This window comes from Coloeus monedula (assembly GCF_965178545.1).
Source record: "Coloeus monedula genome assembly, chromosome: 2".
In the NCBI taxonomy this organism is placed as follows: Eukaryota; Metazoa; Chordata; class Aves; order Passeriformes; family Corvidae; genus Coloeus; species Coloeus monedula.
In genome coordinates, this window is record NC_138782.1 from 86,858,377 (window position 1) to 86,879,316 (window position 20,940).

A 20,940-nucleotide genomic window follows, 5' to 3' on the forward strand; every position below is an offset into this window, starting at 1 on the left:
CTCTGTTCTGCTTTCCTGATAACTTCAGGAGAGTGTTTTGTATAGCAATATCATAGGATAGAAGGGAATGGGATTTAAGTTGGGTTACAACTCTCCTTGATGCATGGGTTACTTAGTCCATCTGGATGTCTTGGTTTCCTAAAGATCAGTTCGTGAAGCATAGTCACACAAAATTGTTTATAAATGGGCAGCCATCTGTTCCTTCATATTTAATTTTATCCTTCTGTTCTTTATTTCTAAGATACTGACTTGTTTTTTGAAACCCTATTAGGAAATTATTTAACTGGTTTTCTTTTGTTTGTAGTCCAAGGCCAACGAAGTTTACAGAACGTCCTCGGCCTGGAGTCCAAATGATCTGTTCTTCTTTTAGTGCTGGTAAAAGCCTTTTTTTTTTTCCTTTCTCTCCTTGAAACAATATAAGAAGTTATTTGATGAGTAAAATTAAGTACACTACAGCTACTGTAGCATATTTCTTTTTAATAAGGTGGATTTGAGTTAGTGGCTATAAAAAATCCCAAATATTTAAAATATAAATTCAGAATTTATGCATTAATACTTGCTGCTACAGAAATTAGCAATACAGTTAAAATTAGAAATTACAAATACAGTTAAACATGAAATGTTGTAAGTAAGTCTCTTATGACTGCAAGTCTTTTCAGAATGGGATAGATATATACCTTTTTCTCAGAAAAATTAGGAGAGTTGGCTTTATCTGAGGCGTAGTATATGGGGATTTGTACAAGAAGGTGCTGATTACAGAGTTCTCTCATGGTCTGGGTTTCACTGATTCTAGAGCTGGCAACTGAAGAATGCTACATAAATAATTGGATGAAATAACAAAATGTACTAGAGTTCCAGTTCCATTTGATTTTTATTAAGAGGGAGGCTTCTAAGGGCTTAGATGCAAGCAAATTACTCTAGTTAACTAATCTTTCGGATATGTCTGCTGATGCATATTTACTGACAGCAAATGTGAGATAATTCAACTCCAGTTAAACTTTGGAGTTTCTAAATCTTGTTTTGACTTAAAGGTCAGTTTCAGGCATAGTTGAAATGAGATGCAGCTATAAATTTCAGAGAATAAATTTAAATATTTGATATTATGTCCCTTTGCAAATACTGTAATAACAGTAGATTGCCCTTTTTTTAAAGTCTTATCTGTTTGTTTTTCTCAGGTGGAATGTTTTTGGCCACTGGGAGTACAGATCACATCATTAGGGTTTATTTCTTTGGATCAGGTCAGCCAGAGAAGATATCAGAGTTGGAGTTTCATACTGTAAATACATTTTTTAAAATTACATATGTACTTGATTAAAGTAATAATTTGGATAAAAGGGGATAATTTGGAGAAATTTGATTTCTTTTTTCTTTTTCTGCTCTTTTTTTATATAGGACAAAGTTGACAGCATTCAGTTTTCTAATAGTAGTAGCAGGTAAGCACACTATTCAGAGCTAGCTTTTTGACCTTGTAGACATTTGTAAATACTAGTTTCCAGAGGTAGTTATTAAAACAAAGAGCTTTGTTTTGAGTTTCATCCAGTAAAATCATCTATAACTATTGGAATCTCACTGTTTCTTTTTCACGGTACTCCTTAGTTTCACAGTTGTTTTCATTGTAATGGTTGAAGTATTTTGAATTTGCTAAAATTATGAAAATACTTGAAACTTCTTCCTAAGAAGTGTGTGTGTGTGTGTGTATATATATTCACATATCAAATACGTGTACTTTTAGATATATTTTAACGTGTAAACCTTTTTTCACTTAAATGACTGCTGGATACAGAAAAAATATCAAACTAGATCTAACAATGTTTTGTTTAGCTAGCCTAAGGCTTTTTTTAATGTTTCACCTAAAGTTCTGGATGTTGGATATGAAGGATGCTAAAGAAAACAGTTTGGTTTATTACGAAGTATCTGACACTTTCACTTATTTGATGTTCTAATGTACACTTTTATCATGATACAAATAGTTGTAAACCAAGCTTCACCCACCTCTTTCTCCTCCTCCTACCCCTGAACCTCTAAAAGGGGAAAGAAGAGAGTGGGAGAGAAACTCAAGCTGGGAAACACTTCTTCATATAAGTATCATAGTACTTACTCAGTATACAATGCTAACTTATTGGGAATAGGTTTTATTTTAAATCACGTCTGTACTTCTGCTGGCAGGGCTCTCCTCTTGACCTCTGTGTGTGTGATAGGGTCAGCTCCTTGGAATGTTCATTGGGTTATGGTGTCCCTGTGCCAGTGCAGTGTCATAACTCAGCAAGGTGCACCAAAGGTCATGGAACTGTTAGTTTGGAACGGGCTCAGGATAGGGAAGCAAGTTTGACTTTTTGGAGGCCTTCAATTTTTTCGTTGGCATGGGAAGCGTTTTTAACCTCAAACCACTTGTACCGGATTCTGACACTGTTTGGACTTCTTACTCATAGCTCCCATTTTTGAATTCTAAATTCTGGGACTTTAATTTTCAGGTGTCTTTTCTGTACAGATCTGCCTTTGATCTCTGAGTAATTCTTTCCTGCTTTTGTTAGATTTGTGAGTGGAAGCCGTGATGGAACAGCACGAATCTGGCAATTTAAGCGAAGGGAATGGAAAAGCATTTTGTTAGATATGGCTACTCGCCCGGCAGGGTAAGTGATGTAAAACGTTCTGCTATCACACAGATTCTTGAGGACCTTTGCTATAATTTTCTGACTTACTAAAAATTTTTATAAAAAGACAGTGAGAGAAAAGAAAAATTATTATTAATTTATTATTATTAATAATAAAAATTTTATTAATTATTATTGCTTAAATGCACAGTATGCTTATCTAGCTCTTGAAATTCAATGAAAATAAACATTTGACTGCATATTCAGCTGTGGAAATTAGCTTGTCCTGATAATAGTGCCACTAGTATTTTGATTAGATTGAAAGAATAAAAGATAACCAAAACCCTTTGAAGGTCAAATTTATATGGCTTTTTACGTAGACATTTATTTCTGGAGCAAGAAAACCAGGTCACATCTTTTCTTGAGACTGATTGCATTTCAGTAATATTTACAGATATTATGGAACCTGCATGCCCAGAAAAGAAGTATTGTGTCCTTTTCATGCAACATGCCAGAGCAAAGAAATTGCTGGCTCTGTAATTTGTTAAAACAATCTGAGAGTTTACAAGAGTTTGTAGGTATGGGAAACTTCTGTACACTAGAACAAGCAACAAAAGGTGCTTGAAGATGGAGACTGAGTTAGTAGGAATTGATGCTTGCACCTTTTTATTTTGGCATGAAGATGTTTTCCAGTTGACATAAATTAAAAAGATTTGTAACAGGTTTAAGGGATAAACCTTTTCCCCCTTACTGTTAATATGGAATGTTTTGAAGGATATTTAGTAGAAAAAAAAACTATAATGGTTTCAGGAGTCATCTGTGGAAAGATACCTGAAAGATGAAGAGAGTGATGGAAGAGAAGGCTAAATAAAGTGTAATTTAGTTAGATGTTTAGATCAGACAGTGTCCTGTCAATTATGAGCAGATGCAACAAAACGTAGGTATCAAACTGTTGGACAAGAGTGTACAAAATGCTGGTACTTTGATAACAGACTGAGTTACTCTCAGTACAAATTATCCATTTTAACTGATTCTGTGCAAAAGAGGAATGGATTCTTCTTCATTGTGGCCATAAATGCTGAACTTATCCGAGAAATGGAACTGCTCATTTTAGTAAAGCACCTATAGCGGAATTCTGTTTTATCCTTGTGACTAGAGGAATAAGTGCAGTTTTAAATTTGATCTTTCCTGCACAAGAATGGTTTTATCAAAGAAAATGAAATTGCTGCACTGAAAGGAAAGAATTAATTCAGCTTATAAAGCCTCCTGGGTTTTGCACTGAATCTAGAAGGGAATTTGGCTATAACTACATTTTCTGTTATTGGGTTGATACTATTATGCAATGTGTTGTTGTGCTTACTATATGGAAGATTCTGTATTTTGTCTGCCTACTTAGTGGTGACACGCTATTGTTGAGTTTGGCTGATGTTTTCCTAGAAATAAATGTGCTAGAGAATTCAAGGGTGATTAGTCTTTAAATCATACTGCTAAAAATGTAATTTTTGGGTGTTCTGATTGATTTATTATAGATTACTGTTGTTTGGGTTTCATGCAAGATTAAGTGCCATATTATGATTAGTAAAGTGATGCCAGGGTAGTGGTGTAGTACTAAATATTGTCCGAGAATTCAGATCATTTAAAGGTATAGAATACATCTCTCCATATTGAGAAATACTTATTGCAAATATTCTGCAGGACAATTTACTGTTCCTTGGTTGACTAATTTGGATTTTTGTTCTTTAGATGTCACAACAAATACTGTAGCTATCAAATTTAAATTAGTTAAGTCATGTATCAGAGAGCATTTTCTGGAAGATCCTATGGTCATTAAGTACCTACAATTCTTTGTGATTGAATGTGCTACATTATAGAAAACATCTTTAATTTGTCTGGTTTCTTGAAGAAATATTCTTACAGCAAAATACAGAAGCGTTTTCACTTGTTAGTAGTGTTAAACTATTTTAGCAAAGTAGGATTACACTGAAATTTTTTATTCTATTGTTTTAGACAAAGTTTGCAAGGAGTTGAAGATAAAATCACAAAGCTGAAAGTGACCATGGTGGCATGGGACCGCCATGACAACTCTGTTATAACTGCAGTTAATAACATGACTCTGAAAGTTTGGAATTCTTTCACTGGCCAGCTCATTCACATTCTCATGGTAAGGTGTACCATCTTGATTTATCAATCTTGAATGCAAAATTTATTTATACATTATAAACATTCTTCCTTATATGTTTTTTCCTGTCTGAAAACTACCTTGACAAATGTTTCTAGATAATTGAAACGTAATAGAGATGTCTATCAGCTGCTTATTAGAAAATAAAACCTTAAAGTTGCAAATAACCATTGCTGTTCAAGATGTCTGAAACTAAATTTGGACATTTTGGTTGTTTTGGTTTTTTTTGGTTTTTTTTTTTGTTTTTTTAACTGAAGTTCTATCTTGAAGGAGAGAAGGAAACAGTTGGGTTTTTAATCTTTATGTAATGTGGTGTTTTGAAATACTGTTAATGGATAAATTTGTCCTGTTTAAACAGAGACACTTCTGCAACCTAATCATTCCATGAGTACAAAGTTAGTCTTCTAACTAAAATAAATCAACAGGTTTACTAATGTCTGACACTTCTTTTGTAACTGAGAAAATGGGTTACTATAGGTAACTTGATATCAAGATGGAAATACTTAATGCACAGCTTTAAAATATAGCATTAATTTTGAAGATGTTGTTCTCCAACTTTAAGTTATATAATTCATTCTTTTTGGGTTTAAATTAAATGTCTAACTGGTACTCTGCTGAAAAAAATGGAAATCTGTCAAATATTAAGACCCCCAAGTACTAAATGTTGTGGACACTAATCTTTAAAATCCTGGTGAAAATATTGGGACATACTTGTGAAGGTGACATACTTGACATACTACTCAGGAAGGTAAAATTGCAGCTGGAAAGGAAGGAGTGTAATGCACTGCTACCAAAAGAGTGTGCTCAAAGTAGTTTTTGCTGGGCATTTTCATAGGTTAAAGTGGCAGCTGCTAGTGTTACCATGTTGAATCCTTGGGTAAGTATTTGAGACAATACTCTTTTTCATTCTGCTGTGTCTTTATTTTCAGGGACATGAAGATGAAGTGTTTGTGCTTGAACCTCATCCGTTTGATCCAAGAGTTCTCTTCTCAGCTGGACATGATGGAAATGTCATAGTTTGGGATTTGGCAAGAGGGGTCAAAATCCGGTCTTACTTCAACATGGTAATTATTGTGCTTTATACAGATGTGCCAGAGCAACCATTCTAAACTTTTTGCTTATAGTACATTCTTATGTAAGCCATCTTGAAGTATGATTTATGTATAGAGCAAGATCCTGCATCTGGTGAAGTCAAGAGAAATTCGTTTTCAGTTCAGTGGGGCAAAGAGTGAATCTTTGAGTAAAATGTTACAAATTGTTTCTTTGGCCGTATTTCATAGAGCTTTCTTTCTATATGCTTGATCTACACAAAATTGGAGTGTTAGTTACATTGTCAGAGATCATATGTGAGAGACAGGGTGACAAAGACCCTCCTTTATTGCTCTGTTTCCTGCCTGGGGAGTTAAGGTGGAACTTGGTTTGTTTTTGCATTACTAATTCTTAATCTGGCTAAAGCTCTTCAGGAGTCCCCTGATCTCATACATTGTATGCTGCCTTAGCCCATTGGACAGAACACTGTCAGCCTTTCTGTGTAGAGGTCCTCCACATGCAGGTTTCAAATTTGGTCTGTTCTGCGCTAAACTGATTCTCCTGCAAGATGGATACAATAGGTATTTTCATCTGTTTCTTGCTATTAAGTGGGTCTTTGTACATACCTTTTTCCTCAAAAAGGTAACGATGTATTGTGCAATTCAGACTTTGTCTCATGGAGAAAATTAAAAAAGCCTTTGTAGAATATCCACTATCATTTGGAATGCTGAGAGTAGGCAAACAGGCTTCAGCTGTAGTGGCTGTCTTGGAGACCAGCATGAAGAAGAGACCTACCATAGATATATTAACAAAATGATAAGGGACATTTAGAAATGAACTCAAGCCAGGAAGGTCACTGAACCTAAAGAAAGATTTTGAGATGTGCAGTACAGTAGGTTCATAAAGTCTCTGAGAAAATTCAGCTAAGCTTAATCAGAGAGAGCGCAACCTAGGTTCCTTCAGCACTGATGTAGGTTGAGTAGCTTTCTCTCTGCAGTGATTTCTGTAACTGAGGTTATGAAGGATCAAGACAATAATATTGGAGCTATGAGCACACATCTTCATCACTTGGTGCTGTTATTCACTGTTGCCAGTTGAGGTATATGTTCTCATTGCATGATTAGCTTGCATTTCCAGTTCTGCTTACAATAGATGTATGATGGTTCTCATGGAGTTTAGGTCAGAATAGTGTGAGCTCATCTGCTCTTTTTAAGCAAAGTCCATTTAAGAGCTATCAGAACCTAAATTACAGGTCCCTGTGATGTTAGGCAGCCCCCAAAAGACTGAAATATTTCAAGAGTGCAGTGCAACATAAACACGTAAAAAGGATAGTAGTCACATACATTTTAAGATCTTTGGAGTGAGAGAAATTTGTAGACAATCAGAAGATCTCAGCAGCTAGTAATCTGTGCCTTATGCTTGAAACTAATATGAGGAAGTCTACCTGCTTTGTGAGGTGAGGGGAATTGTATATCTGGCAATCAGTTTGTCTCAAACCAAGGAATTGCATTGTATGAGCCAGGTATGCACGAGAGGCATCTCCCTATGGACTGAATATTTCACCAGCCAGTCTTCTGTGTTTGGTGCTTCAAAAGACAAGGGTGGAAATTAGAGGTTTTCTTAGGTGTTGGGTGGCAGGCAGAGGACATTGTGCAGTCACCTCTGCAGAGCTGCAAAGGTTAAGTGTCCTGGTTTACTACGAGAGGGCATGAATTCATACAGAGCTGCCAGTCTTCTCCATTTCCTAAATGGCAAATCAGCTGGGAACATCAATAGATTAACCACTATTAAATTATTTTGACAAGTGCTGTTACCTTCACTCACTTGTTCAATACGTCATCTTATGCTTCTTAAAAAAGTATTTGTATTTCTGTTCAGGGAATTTTTACAGATTGGGTTCTTTTGGATCAGACAGGCAACATCATCTGGAGCAACGAAACCTAAGAGTTGAAATGACATAAGATGTCTGCTTTGAAGTTCAAGAATCTCTCATTATCATTTCCTGGTCTGTGGTACCAGAACTAGCACTTGGTGGCTTTGTCATAACAAGAGTTCCCTAAAAAATGTTGCAGACCTTGGGGGAGCTGATTGCATTACCAAAATCATAGGTGACTATTGGCTTGATATTAGTCCAGTAAGGTATTTCTATCCTAGATGGATTGCTTTGTATGTCTAAAGCCTTGTGACAAATCCCTAAAGTAGAGTTGGATATTTTTAAATTGCTTTTCACCCTGCCCCAAATGCCTTCATTGTCAATGTTAAAAAAAAATTTAAAAAATCAAGGGATGCAAGCAGTGTCAATCAGTTTGAAACTTAATTCTTTTATCCAGTCAGTGAATATGAAATTGCAAGGCAAATCATAGTAACCAAATATACTTTTTGTTTTGTATTTAACTTAAACTTTGATTCCTCTATTTATTTGTTTCTTGCTGGTTGCAATTTGGTCCCACTAGGTGACTCTGATGGTCCTGCAGAGTATTCTTTCCCAGGTTTTTAAACTGAAGATCTGCTGTTAAATCAATTGTCACAATTATGGTTAATTTGAAGCATCTTTGGTCTGTTTGAAGCATCTTTGATCTGTTTGCCAGATTTTGGTCTTTATCATTAATAGTAATCTCAGTCCCATAAATGACTGTCATGCTCTCAGTAAGTATATATGCTTTATATATTTCATGTTTTCACCTGTAGTCTTCATTTCATTTGGTCTAGTTGTGTAAGTATTGCATAACTTGGTGTTGGAGTCCATGGACATTCAGAACTGGTTTAATTCAGTGACTTGAGTCACCTACACTCAGGGAGTGTATTCGCTATGCCAGAGACTGAAATTTGCCATAGAAATAACAAGAATGTGAGATGGTTAAAATGTTTTAGACCATTTTGAGATGCAGCAAGTAAGTCCTGAGATGCTTTTAAATTGCATGTGCAAATACAGGTATTTGGTTTTTGGCCTATGTCATATTCACACCGGTCCTGACTTAATACAGCTGCTAATGAAGAATGTGTTCTTGGTGTAGTTTTAGGGCAGTTTCATCTGTTGTATTTCCCAGGTACAAAGAAGCATTCTGAAGAAACAGGGTAATAAATCTTAAATGATTCCTTTAGCCAACTGTTTCAGAGTTTATGTATTAACAAAAATAGTGTTGTTGCTACAGAAGAACAACACAGACTCTTGTAAATGTTTAAATTGTAGTTCATTTTGCTGAAGAGTGCATGAGATGTAGGTGTCTTAGTGGATGATCCAGGGGAAAAAATACATTGAATAGTGGGCTGTCTGGTGAAAGCAACTGCATGATAATGTACATAAAGATGTATTTGAAATGCAGTTCCTTACTCAAAGCTGCAATGAGGCATCTGGATCCCTTGTGTGGTAAGGCACCTTTCCAACAACCAAGGGAAGACCTTGCTTTCGTAAAGGAGTCTACAGGTGCAGGTGGCACTCATTTTTTGGGATTACTTTAGCTGTTAGAGCTGGGAAACGGAAGACCTAGATTCTGTTCTATCCTTAGTAGTAAAGTGCTCAATTCAATGTCTGCCACTAACTCAGGAGAGCATCTTGGCTATAAATGCCCTAGACAGGACTTCTTCCCAATTTTCCCAGGTTGTGTCACTATGGAGAGATGTGAATCTGTAGCCTGTGTGTTAGGCATGGGCTAGTTTGCTTGGGTATACAAATCATGTTCTAGGTAAATTAGAAAGTGGTAGAAATTCTTTGCCTTCAGGCAAGCTTTTGTATTTGCAGGATTGGTGTTCTGTTAGGTCATAAATAAAGGTGTCCACCTCTCAGTTCTTGTCACAGCGTGTTTTGAGGTGTTCCCACTGAGTTACTTCCTAATAAATCTGACACTGTTGGTTTGTTAGGAATGCCAGGGTTGGCACTTGCATAGTATGTGCTGCAGCTTAGCCCTTAGGCTTTAGGCAAAAGTTTCTCAATGCTGAGAACATATGAAGGCAAAAAAGGAAAACTATGAGGACTTAATATTTCAGATCTAAATGGAGATGTTTAGTAATGTTAGGTGGATGCATGGGTTTTTGTTTGGTTTGCTGATTGGGTTTTTGTTGGTGTTGTAATTTAGACATTAAGTATTGGTGTTCCTTGAGTCTGACCCTACGTAGATTGTGGTGTGGTGTTACAGTGCTGCCCATGATTGTTATTTTTTGGACTATAGGTTTCACCTGTGGTAAAGTTGATAGTTCTTGTCCTGTGAGTTGGCTGCCCTGTAAAAGAATATTAAAAGAAGTTTCCTAAAAGATTTTAGGGTATATACAGGCCTGTAGTTCAGTTATTTCTCTTTGGTTTTTTTTGTTTGCTTGAGGGGTTTTCGATGGGTGTTGTATATATATATATATATTTTTTTTTTTTTTTTTTTTAATTTCCTTTATAGCATGGCTTTGTGAGCAGTTTCAGGAACATATGGTGACTCCTGTTACTTTAAAGTATGTTTTTGAAAGTATGAAGACTGTATCACAGTAGCAAGAATGAAAGATTAGGGAAGAGCAGGCATTTTTACAATTTTTGTCGCTGTGGAATATTGGAATTCTTACTCTATCTTTGAATGTCATTGCTTTGCCTGAATCTGATACCTGACTAGGCAGATTCTGTAGGTAGGCATTGCAATTACTCAAACAGAAAGCCTGTGTTTTAGTTGATAAAGACTAGCCTTATCTTTGTGTAATCTTTGTGTAATGTAGAAATGAATCAAGTAGGAATATTGAAGCCTTTAAAGAAAAAAAAAAAATTCTCCTGGACAGTTTAAAAAAAATACCCAAAGAAAACCAACAACAAAAAACCTTTCAGAACTAGATGTTGTTCTTCTGTCTTACTTGATTGACTCTTGATATGGGTCACTTCTTTGAGAAGTCAGGCTCAGCTGTAGCCAGCAGTCAGCCTTCTTATAATATGTGTGCCTTGGGTGCCCCCTGTGTGCCTGACAACCTGTCAAGGTCAGCCTTTTGCTTATTTGTAATCTTAATGTGTTCCCGGTTGTGAAGTGGCCATTTGGACTGATTCTTGTGACATCACCTTAGCACTAAGAGGGTCTTTCTGAGCACTGTGGTGTGTTAGGGTGTCCGTAACACGTTCTGGGTGGTAGTTCTGGAACTCCCTTGGAACTCGGGGCTAAGACAGCCTTAGTTCTTTAATCGTATTGTGAAAAATGCTTTGGAAAATGGATACAAAAAGAGTATTTTTACAATTTGGTGTTAAATTCACAGATCTGAGTATTTCAAAATCCTCCTACCTTTGTGACTACCTGACTTGCTGGAAGGCTAAGCCACCTCAGCCTTCGACACTTATACATCACAGTGTATATATCTCTAACTGTTGAGAATTATGTGATAGGTCTTTTTCTAAATGCTAAAGCATGTTTCATAGAGCATATAGAAATACCAAGGGTATGTTTCAAAAATGCATTAGAATTTGAACTCTAAACTAGTCATTTGAAGCAACCTTCTGATTCTTTTGGAGGAAGAGGAAGAAAAAGAAAAAATTCTAACTGAGCCCACTCCTCCCCTTTCCCACCTTCATCTCCCTTTGAAATGGCAAGTTATATGTGTGAAAGAAAAGCTTTAATCTCCCCCAGAAACACTACTGTTCTCCTCTGTGTAAATGCTTACTCTCCACTTAGTAAATGCTGCTTGCCCTGGAAACCATATTGGAAGTTCAAAAATAGCAGTGTTACTCTTAGTGCTTGAATTGGTGTTTGTCATTCTTATGCCGTCTGTCCCACTGTTATGGAAATGGTCAGAAAAAAGAAATAAAACAAAATAAACCTTTAAAATTGCAAAGCCTGAGGGGCAGGCTGACTTGCCTGTTGCATTGCTACTGGAGAAGATATAGGCCACAGTTCCATTTCTTGGCTGTTTTTAAAAAACTGTGATGCTGGAGCTGAGAAAGAGCTAAGATATGCTCTTTCACTGAGTCCTAAAAGGACAACAATGTCTTTGATAGCTGTAGTTGGTGTAAGATAGGATAAGGCTTCTTACAGGTCCTTAAAATAAACTTAGTGATTTTTAAATTTTTTTTTTAAACTGGGGCATATTTTCCTCTAAACCTCTGTATCAGAACTCTAGCTGTTTTCTTTGTTTCTAGGCAGTCTTCTGTTGGAAGCTCATGATGAATAGTCCCACACTTTCATTTAAAATGCATTAGTTAAATTTTATGTAAATAGACATTGTATCCAGAACTAGAAAGCTTGTGACTTCTTGTGATTTACATGTGTTCTTTACAATATGTTTATTAAATTTCAACAGATTATGAAACCTAGACCTTAAATATGAACACTTTTTAAACAAAGTAAAGATTTACACACTTTTGTGTTTATTTTAAAAAAAGGTTTAATAGCTTATTCAAAAATTTGGTTAGTGTGATAAGTATAGTTTCTCACATATATGTCAAAAAACATACATTAAAACAGGTACGATGTTGTAAGCAGATGAATTGAAAAGTGACAGTTTTCTAATAAGTTCAAGTTTTTGCAGTTGCAGTTTTCGTAGAAATTTAGCAGCACATTATTTTGTCCAACTTCATTTAAAATTGTCATCCCAGAAGTAAATTACTTAAAATTTTAGGATAAAGTCTGGATTTAACTGCATTAACAAATATATGTTTCTTTTTTGGAATTTTTTTCTTCTAAATTAAAATGACAGCTAACAGAGAAATGAGGAGGAAACTTTTATTTCTGAAAGGATGAAAGAACATCTTACTGTAACCTTATGTAAATGGTTATGGATCCTTTCACAAGATAAAGTTATATGACTTGGCATTATGTTGCCACATCAAAGCTTAAATGTAGTCATTCTCTTTAACAACTGTATTAATAGGGAATAGCAACTCTAAAGTTCTTCTAAAGAACTTAAATATAAACTATTGTTGAACATACAGTGCAGCAGGTATAAGCTACTTTATCAGAGCTAACAAACTTGGAGGCTGATTTTTTGCTCATGTTCTTGGCTGGAGCTAAAAAAGTACTGCAGAAATTAGTAATCCTTAGGAAAAAAACCCCAAGCCAACAAAAAACCCAACCCTTCCCCCCCCCCCCCCCCCCCAAAAAAAAAAAAAAAAAGCCCAGAGCTTTGCAGCAGGGTAAAATTGTTAATGACTCCGCAAACTTTTTAGCTATAGAATTATAAAATACAAGCATCTTCTACTTGCACCTATAGAACTGTAAAATTTGAACATCTTATCCTGTCTTACCAGCTTGACTTGTAGCTTGGGTTGGCTTCTCTAATGTGGTCTCAAATTTGATGGTTCAGTGCTTGTTATCAGAAAGATGAAAATACAGAGCTGTGGTTGAGAAAGATGGTCAGGATTTCTTAGCAAGACTTGAAGACCAGGTATTTAGCATGACTGACTTTAATGTAATTGTTTTACCACAAATTCAAGAGAAAATACCCCAAAGGGAAAAATTTACCACAGCTTGTTTATGTAGTTTTCAAACAAACGTGCTTAATACCTCTCACAGCGCTATTTAATTTTTAGATGAAGGATTATATATTGTTACTTTAAAAATCAATTAATTGTAATTTAAATTTTTAATCTCTATACATCAATGTCAGGTACATGAAGTGAGACAGTTGTGTAAATAAATTTTGCTAGATGTTTTTGAAAAGCTGTAGTGGTTATGTCTGGTTATTCCTGAAATACTATTTGTGAAGAACAAAAGTTTTATTTCACTGGGAGATCTCTGTATGTGTATTTGATGAGATAAGACTCCAGCATCTGCTTGCTCACTTAAAGGGTTACAAGATGATTACATTTCTAACAGTTACCACTGCAAAAGTTAGGCAGAAGAAAAGGTATGTTGGAAGAATCTTGGAATGGTGCCAGACTGCTCATTAAAACCTTATTTACTTTTAGCTCTACTGTAGTAGCTTTCATTTGACTGTGTTCTGACTTCTTATGAAATGAAAAATGTAATGCTTTCATATGATCAAGAGAATATAACTTGTTTGTGAATGCTCACAAACTTATTTTTAGATCTCTTGATTTTCTGGCCAGTCTTGAAGTTAAGACCCAAGCTCTTATGTCTGTGTTATAGTAAAGAAAAAACTCTGACTTGTATTGGTCCTTAGTTTTATTTTTCAGGTTATTTCTTTATTTAGAAGCCTTGGGCTGAAGAAACAAAAAGTGGATTTGATAAGGTTGTTTTGAAGGTGATCTCTGAAATTCCTTTATTTCATTTGATTGCCTTTGAAAACAATTGGAGCAGTAGAATCAGCAAGCAAATACTAACCTACCTTGTAAGGTCATGCTCGTCTGGTTATGTGATGATTATAGTTGTATCTCTCTAAATGCTGCTTTTATTTCAAATGATGTAGTAGTGAAACAGATTATACTTAGAAATGCTGGCATAAAATCAGGAAATGGGGTGATACATAATTTAACAGAGCAATAATTGTATTTAAAACATTAAACTTGTTTTTGAAACTGAAAATGTGTATTGCCATGCATCCAGTGAGAAAGCTTTGAAGCAAGTGAGTACATTCATGCTAATTTTGTTTTACATTCACTGCGTGAAGTTACCATGGTTAATATATGCCTTTTCATAGACAGATACAAGTACATGTGTGTAAATGCAGATACATTTTTTTATATTAGATATTAAATATATATTATATATTAAAAAACAACCAAAACACACCAAAATAAAAAAACCTCAACCCTAAAATCGTCTCACACAATGATGTTGAGTTTGAAAGTTATGGCAACACAGACATTAAGGAATAAGAATAAGATTGCTGAAGATAATGTCCAAATGTTTTGTCCCCAAGTCTGTAGCTGATTGTCTAATGTAAAGTTGTCTGGTGCTATTCCTGGTTCTATGCGTTTCTTTACAAATCCTTAATTACTTTTCTAGGATGTATGGTAGCTGGATTGCATGACTCTTTTTTAAGCTTATATATTTTCTCCAACTTTTAAACATGTATCTTTTGAAAAATTTTAATAGAAACACTTAGCTTTTGAGAGCTTTGGATATGTTGTATATTGATTTGGAGCTATTAGCATAAGCAGTGACAGAAATCATCATGTACAGAACTTGACCATAAAAAGGTCAAGTTGAAGCAACCTACAGGAATTTTCCTGATTTCTACAATGGAAATTGTAGAGGGTGTAATTTTGATCCTGTTAATGGGGAATCTGTAGTACAATTGAAGAATCAGACTGTCTGGATGCAGTGATGTGTTGGTTGTCTCCTTGCCCAGTCTCTCTGCCCTCTTTACACGTTTTATGTTTTTATATAAATCAGTCAGAAATACCAGAAACCTCCATGGAGGTCGTAGTAAGAATGTATTTCATAATGGCAGTGACGTCTAGTTTTTGTGGATTTGGACACACACATTCCCTGTTAATGACTGTTTAAATGTTTTAGTGCAGTTTAATCCTTGTTTTGTTTAGAATTTACTGTCAGTGTTATAACATTAACTGATTCAGGTCAGAAGGGTTTCTTCCTGCAAGTTGTCAATCAAGCAGAGACTACTGAGTTGCAATTGGATTTTTCTGTGTGCTCTTACTCCTTCAGAGAGCTGGTTATTGACTGTCCTTTATTTTTAGCTTTAAGTGGACACTTCATTACAGGCAGTTCCTATGCTATGGCTACTTATGTCTGTGTATCTTAATGTTTTTCCTGGCCCATCTTCCGAAATCTGATCTTCCACTGATCTGTGTGATGTGGTTTCCTACTTTCTAATTCTACTTCTACTTTCAATGCAACTTGGCAAACTAAAGCCATAATAGCATCGTATTACTTACAACATTGTTTCCTTTCCTTTAAACAGTAAACCTGTCAGGCCTACCTAGGTCTTTGTTAGCAACTACTTGATTAGTTTTAGGCTAAATGACATATCAAAAGATTGGAAGTCCCTGTCAAAAGAACAGTGTGAAAGATCAGGTTCCATTTAGAACACCTCAGCAGAATGCTCTGTGTGTGGATTTTCTGCCACACGAGGTGATTTTTTTGGACTAATGTCGGAAAGGCACATCTCTTGCTTATATGAACAACATATTGTAATTTCCAATGGGAGCTAGAGATGTGAAAACAGTATTTCTTATGTTGTGGCCTTCATAAAGTCTTCCACTTCCAGTGGGATTCTGTGGGGTTGTATTTTTAGGTCAGGTTCTGCAGCCATGTGAAATACAGAATGACCTAAGTAAGGTTATGGATGCATTATTTTGAATCAGTTTGTCTATAGTCCTACTGAAATGGTTTGAAATTTTTGAGAGGCTCCACCTCTCAATTTAGCACATAAGAACACATCCTGAGATAGAACAAAACCAGCATAATTCTCTAATAGTTCAAATAGAAGAAGCCAGTACTGAGTTTGCAGGATGTGTATTAAGAAAAATATTTAACAACAACAGCTGTAAATAATTCATATATATATATAGCCTTTATATAACTTAAGGCATCCACTGGGTGGATGACTTATCAGACCTTTTAACTGATAGATTTATCTTTCATGAGATATAAGGCATTCCTGAATGAATAACTGACTTGGCTGGTAGAAAGATAAAAATATTTTTAGTAAATATATTACTCAGAATTTAATTACTTCTAGTCTTCTTCCTACCATTTCATCTCTTGTTTTTGCTCTGGAAGCAGTGTAGAAGATTTGCTGGTTTTTTAAATTTTTATTTTTAAAAACTGACTTAAAAAGCAAGTCTTCTTTCTATTCCTCCAAATGAGTAGCAACCTGCTTTAACTTTGCAGAAAGTCTGTAGATATTTTTTGGCTTATGGAAACATGCTGTGATTGAAGATTGTTCCTTAAAGCAAAGGAGAACACAAAACTGCAAAGGAACTTCCAGATACTTGGAGACTGATTTGACTTGAGCAGTTATGATGTAGTTTCATTGCTATAAATGAGGTTGTATGTTTTAATTACAATTAGTGCTGCTTTTTTGCTAGTTTCAGAAATTTGTTCTAGCATGCCATTGTTGCAATCATTAGAATCTGAATTTCAGTTTTCAAGTTTAAATGTTGCTTGTGACTAATATTCATTTGTTCCTGTGCATGTAGGTAGAGAAGTTCTCATCCTGTTTAAGGTCTTTTAGTATAGTAGTTTCTTTCCTGCAAAGGTCTTTTAGTCTGATCATGCAAAATAGTCTTCTTTCCTTAGTGTTCATATAAAGAAGCTTCGCTCTCAGGTTTTGTGTTATCATGATGAGTGACTCTGTAGCTGTTCCTCTTAGAATTTACTTATCTTGAACATGGGAAGCAGAAAAACCATGTACTGCTTTGGAAGATTTTGTTCTTAGCATTGTCTATTTGTCTAGCACATATGCACTTTCTTTTCTGCATGCACTTTTGGTCTGGTTTAGAATTGCAGTTTTCTTTTTGTTGCTGCATTATATGTGGTGCATTGCAAAGACTACACCGTGATCTTTTTCACTGTGTTTTCAACTAATTGCTTCAGTTACTTAACATGAAGGATGAATTCTACCTCAGGCTAGTAGAGGCTTTAGTTCACTGATTATTTTTTTTTTTTAACTGTGCTGGTGACTTGTGTTGGAAGATGTGGTAGAAATGTGTAGTGTTATTGTATGTAGACTGAGTTTCATTATTTTTTTCTGGCAGTAAATGTGTTAGTAAGTTATTTCTAATAATCTTGTTAGGTTCATGCTCTGTTGCATTTTGTCCTGTTGGCTTTTAATTGCTTCAGTTGATATAATTTATGCTGTCCCAAATCCATTCTCAGTGGATGATTCCCTAATGTTCATTTCATCAAAGGGCTCTTATTTTTTCTGTAGTCAAAACCAGAAAGGCCTGACTTGAGAAACTTTAGTGATAACATCCTTTTAGCTCTGTTTGTCTTTCCAAAATCAGTAACTGTTATCCTTTCCTTATAAAGTTTACCTACTCTGCATTTCTCCTACTAATCACAGTCATTTGAATCAAGTTTAAATACTATATTACGCCTTTGAAATCTAGCTAGGTTGAATGAGTTATATTTTCTTGGCATTAAAAAATCAGTTATTTTTCTGAAGAAAGACAGCTCTATTCTTCCTAGTTTGGGGCAAAAAATAAGCTTTCCTCAAACCTGAGAGGAAAAGAGTCTTCCCTTTTTCATTCTCTTATTGCATCAGCATTCCTCCCTTCAGGATATACCAATGTCCACATGTTTCCTTGCTAGTGAAAATGTGGACAAATTGGACTCTTAATTCTTGGTGCTGAGACTAAAAATAATCTTCACTTAGTCCTCTTTGTATAGCATCACTGGTTCTTCCCTGTTTGTAGCTGAAGAATCCTTGCTACTTGCTTCGAATGTCTTAACACATTCATTCTCCACAGCCTTTTGTTGTGACGCAGCCTTTGTTAAAGCACTGGAACACGCTGCCAAGAGGAATTGTGGACTCCCCATCCCTGAAAGTGTTCAAGGCCAGGTTGGATGGTGCTCTGAGCAAACTGGTCTAGAAGGTACCTGTGCCCATGGCAGGGGGTTGGAACTATGTGATCTTAAGGGTCTTTTCCAACGCAAACAATTCTGTGATTCTGTGGCAGCTCTTAAATAACCAGTGCTTTTTCTGTTCTCGTGAGCAGTTTCTTCCCAAGTGATGTCCTTATATTCAGCAGGGGAAGGTTCCAGACAGAATAATCACTGTATGTCTTCTTGGGATACAGTCTTATGTAGTTCTTGCATCTTTGATTTAAAAGGGATAGAGAAGGGAAGGCAGCTTCCTACTTGTTGAAATTCTTTATCTAGCTTGCTGAAGTAACAGCTTCACTGATTTGTGATACAACTGATATAACTTCCCTTTTTGCAACTTAATATTTAGTTTCTGTTTCAAATGACCAGCTCCTCTGTGTTAGCTTTATTATGGAAAAAATTCTATTGTAAGGTGTCACTTATTATTACTGAAATAGTTTTATTGGGAAAAAAAAATCTACTGGATAGCACACTCTGGTTGACTTTGTTCTTTAATTTAGAATAGTGATTCTATCTTGGAAGGTTATCCTCAGCCATAGTTTTTGTTCTTATAAGAATCTTTATTTCCAAGTATTTGTACTTCAGACTTGAAGGGTTCTACTGAAAGGTCTTAGAGTTGCCCTTTCCAAAAGCACTTTTTAAAACTAGATTCTGGGCACGTTTGGTTTAAAACTATTTGCACTGTACTTGTCCCCAAATAGTAGAACACTATTCTTTTCTTTACATAAGAAGGGAATGTTTCCCACTTAACACTCTAATTTCCAGGGGGTTCTTGAAAATGGTCCATCCAAACCATCTCTTGATGGAAAGGATTAAAAACCCCATCATCTTAATAGTTGTCTTTTTTTCCTTAATAGTAGTCTTTTTTTCCCCCCTCACCATGGTTAGCAAATAGTTGTTTCCCTTGTAAAACAAAAAGTATTCAAAACTTAGGCTGAATCCTGAAATTTTATTTGTGAAGGACTTGAACATTAGAAAGCTTGACGTTGATGTTTCCTTTGTTGGAGGAAGGGTAAGGGAACAGAAATCTCTAGGTATAAAATATTTCTTTTCCAATTTTAACTGTATTTCTGCAAAGCTTATTATTGTGCTAAAATTCTGTCTGCTTTCCCCCTGCTTTCCCAAACTGTCTCCCTTTAATACAGTGAGCTTTCTATCTGCAAAAAGCAGCACAAAGTTGTAACTTTACTGTGTAGTTGGATCTCGCTTAGACTAAATTAATTCTGCATTCCTGACTGTTGTGAATTTAGTGTCACTTGCTTGAAGTTCTGTTTTTATTTTCCATCTCTTTATGTAAGATACTTCTGTTCATTTCTTCTGGAATAATGGGCAAAATAGAACATAAAACTCGGTTTGGTTTATGTTCCTCTTTTGCTAGTGCAGAAACTCATTTGACTTTTAGGGAAATTACTTGTAGTAAGAAAGTCCATTATCAAATACCTGAAAGCACTGGCAATAGATGTAGCAGCCTCTATCACTGGGGGGATGTGCAGGGGTGTGGGTGTGTTGTAAGACTGTGGGGAAAAGATTTAGAGTTCTTGCCTTTGTCTCAGCCTGTAAGTGAGAACAGTACCTACCTCACAGGATTTTTGAGGCTTGATTTGTTAACTTTTAAAAATAATGCTGATGGCCTCTGGAAGGTGCTGCAGAAGTGCATAGTGTTACTGTCTGAAGGCTGAATATCATTGTTTTTCGGTTTGTTTTGTTTTCCCCTTTCCTGGCAATATATAGGCCTGCCACAGTTAGGGAAAGAATTTTGTTTGGTGTCTCTTTAAAGAAAATGCAAAAGTGCTTTGCTGGGGAGAATAGAAAGGGGCTTTCTGAAGAGGTGCTGAAGACATGAAAATTCAGAGTGGTGATTGGTCACCTCTGCTTGATTGACAGGTTGCAGGGAAAAACAAAAACCCATTTGTTCTGGCTTAATGGAACTGGAAAACAGAAAATGAGTATCAGGTAAAAATTCCTTTTTTAAAATCTTTGCAGTTCTCCTATAAAAGGTGGAGTTTTTACAGAAATTTAGTCCTTCCCCACTCCAATAAATTAGGAGTAGGAATTACAGAAACAGGTAGTTGCTAAGTTGTGTAATGTGGGTTGTCTATGTCAGTGCGTTTTCTAGGGGGCAGGTGTGAAACACCGCAGCAGCCACTGCTACTGGGGTAGCTTAGCAAGAAGGCAGAGGATGGAAAGGGTGTAGTGACTAAGCCCTGAACTGGGCCCAGCTCTCTGGTTAGGCTCATTAGCAGGACTTTCAAGGGGAAGCTTTTACTTTCACTTCCTATACTGTGCCTGCTTTGTGGATAAAGTCTGTCAGTTTCTACTGCTATCAATTTGGAATCTTTCATGAGCATTATTACAAAATTCACTGAATAGTGAATAGCTAAAAAAGTAAGCTTTGTTTTAAAGTAACTTCCATCTAGCAGTATACTGTCATACAAGTTTTATAATAAATTTCAATGTCAGCACCACAGTTTTGCGAATCATAATTGAAAATTATTAATTTCTGTTAATTATTTTGTATGTTGATATATTTCAGATTGAAGGACAAGGACATGGTGCAGTTTTTGACTGCAAGTGCTCTCCTGATGGACAGCATTTTGCATGTACTGATTCTCATGGTCACCTTCTGATTTTTGGCTTTGGTTCCAGTAGCAAATATGACAAGGTACGGTGCAAGATGAAACTCAGAATGTTTGTCTGTGTTGACTTCATTTGTGCAAAC

General features: G+C 35.7%; 1 protein-coding gene across 2 annotated transcripts in view; it reads left to right on the forward strand.

The window, feature by feature from the left end:
• Window positions 1-20,940, forward strand: part of PHIP (PHIP subunit of CUL4-Ring ligase complex) — a 107,819-nt gene that overhangs the window by 34,122 nt on the left and 52,757 nt on the right. For both annotated transcript variants that reach the window (XM_082277174.1, XM_082277173.1), the window contains exons 10-16: window positions 305-375; window positions 1,176-1,276; window positions 1,393-1,433; window positions 2,532-2,630; window positions 4,599-4,752; window positions 5,700-5,834; window positions 20,755-20,883. In XM_082277174.1, the coding sequence (XP_082133300.1) occupies window positions 305-375; window positions 1,176-1,276; window positions 1,393-1,433; window positions 2,532-2,630; window positions 4,599-4,752; window positions 5,700-5,834; window positions 20,755-20,883 (730 nt within the window). The remainder of the gene's footprint in view (window positions 1-304; window positions 376-1,175; window positions 1,277-1,392; window positions 1,434-2,531; window positions 2,631-4,598; window positions 4,753-5,699; window positions 5,835-20,754; window positions 20,884-20,940) is intronic.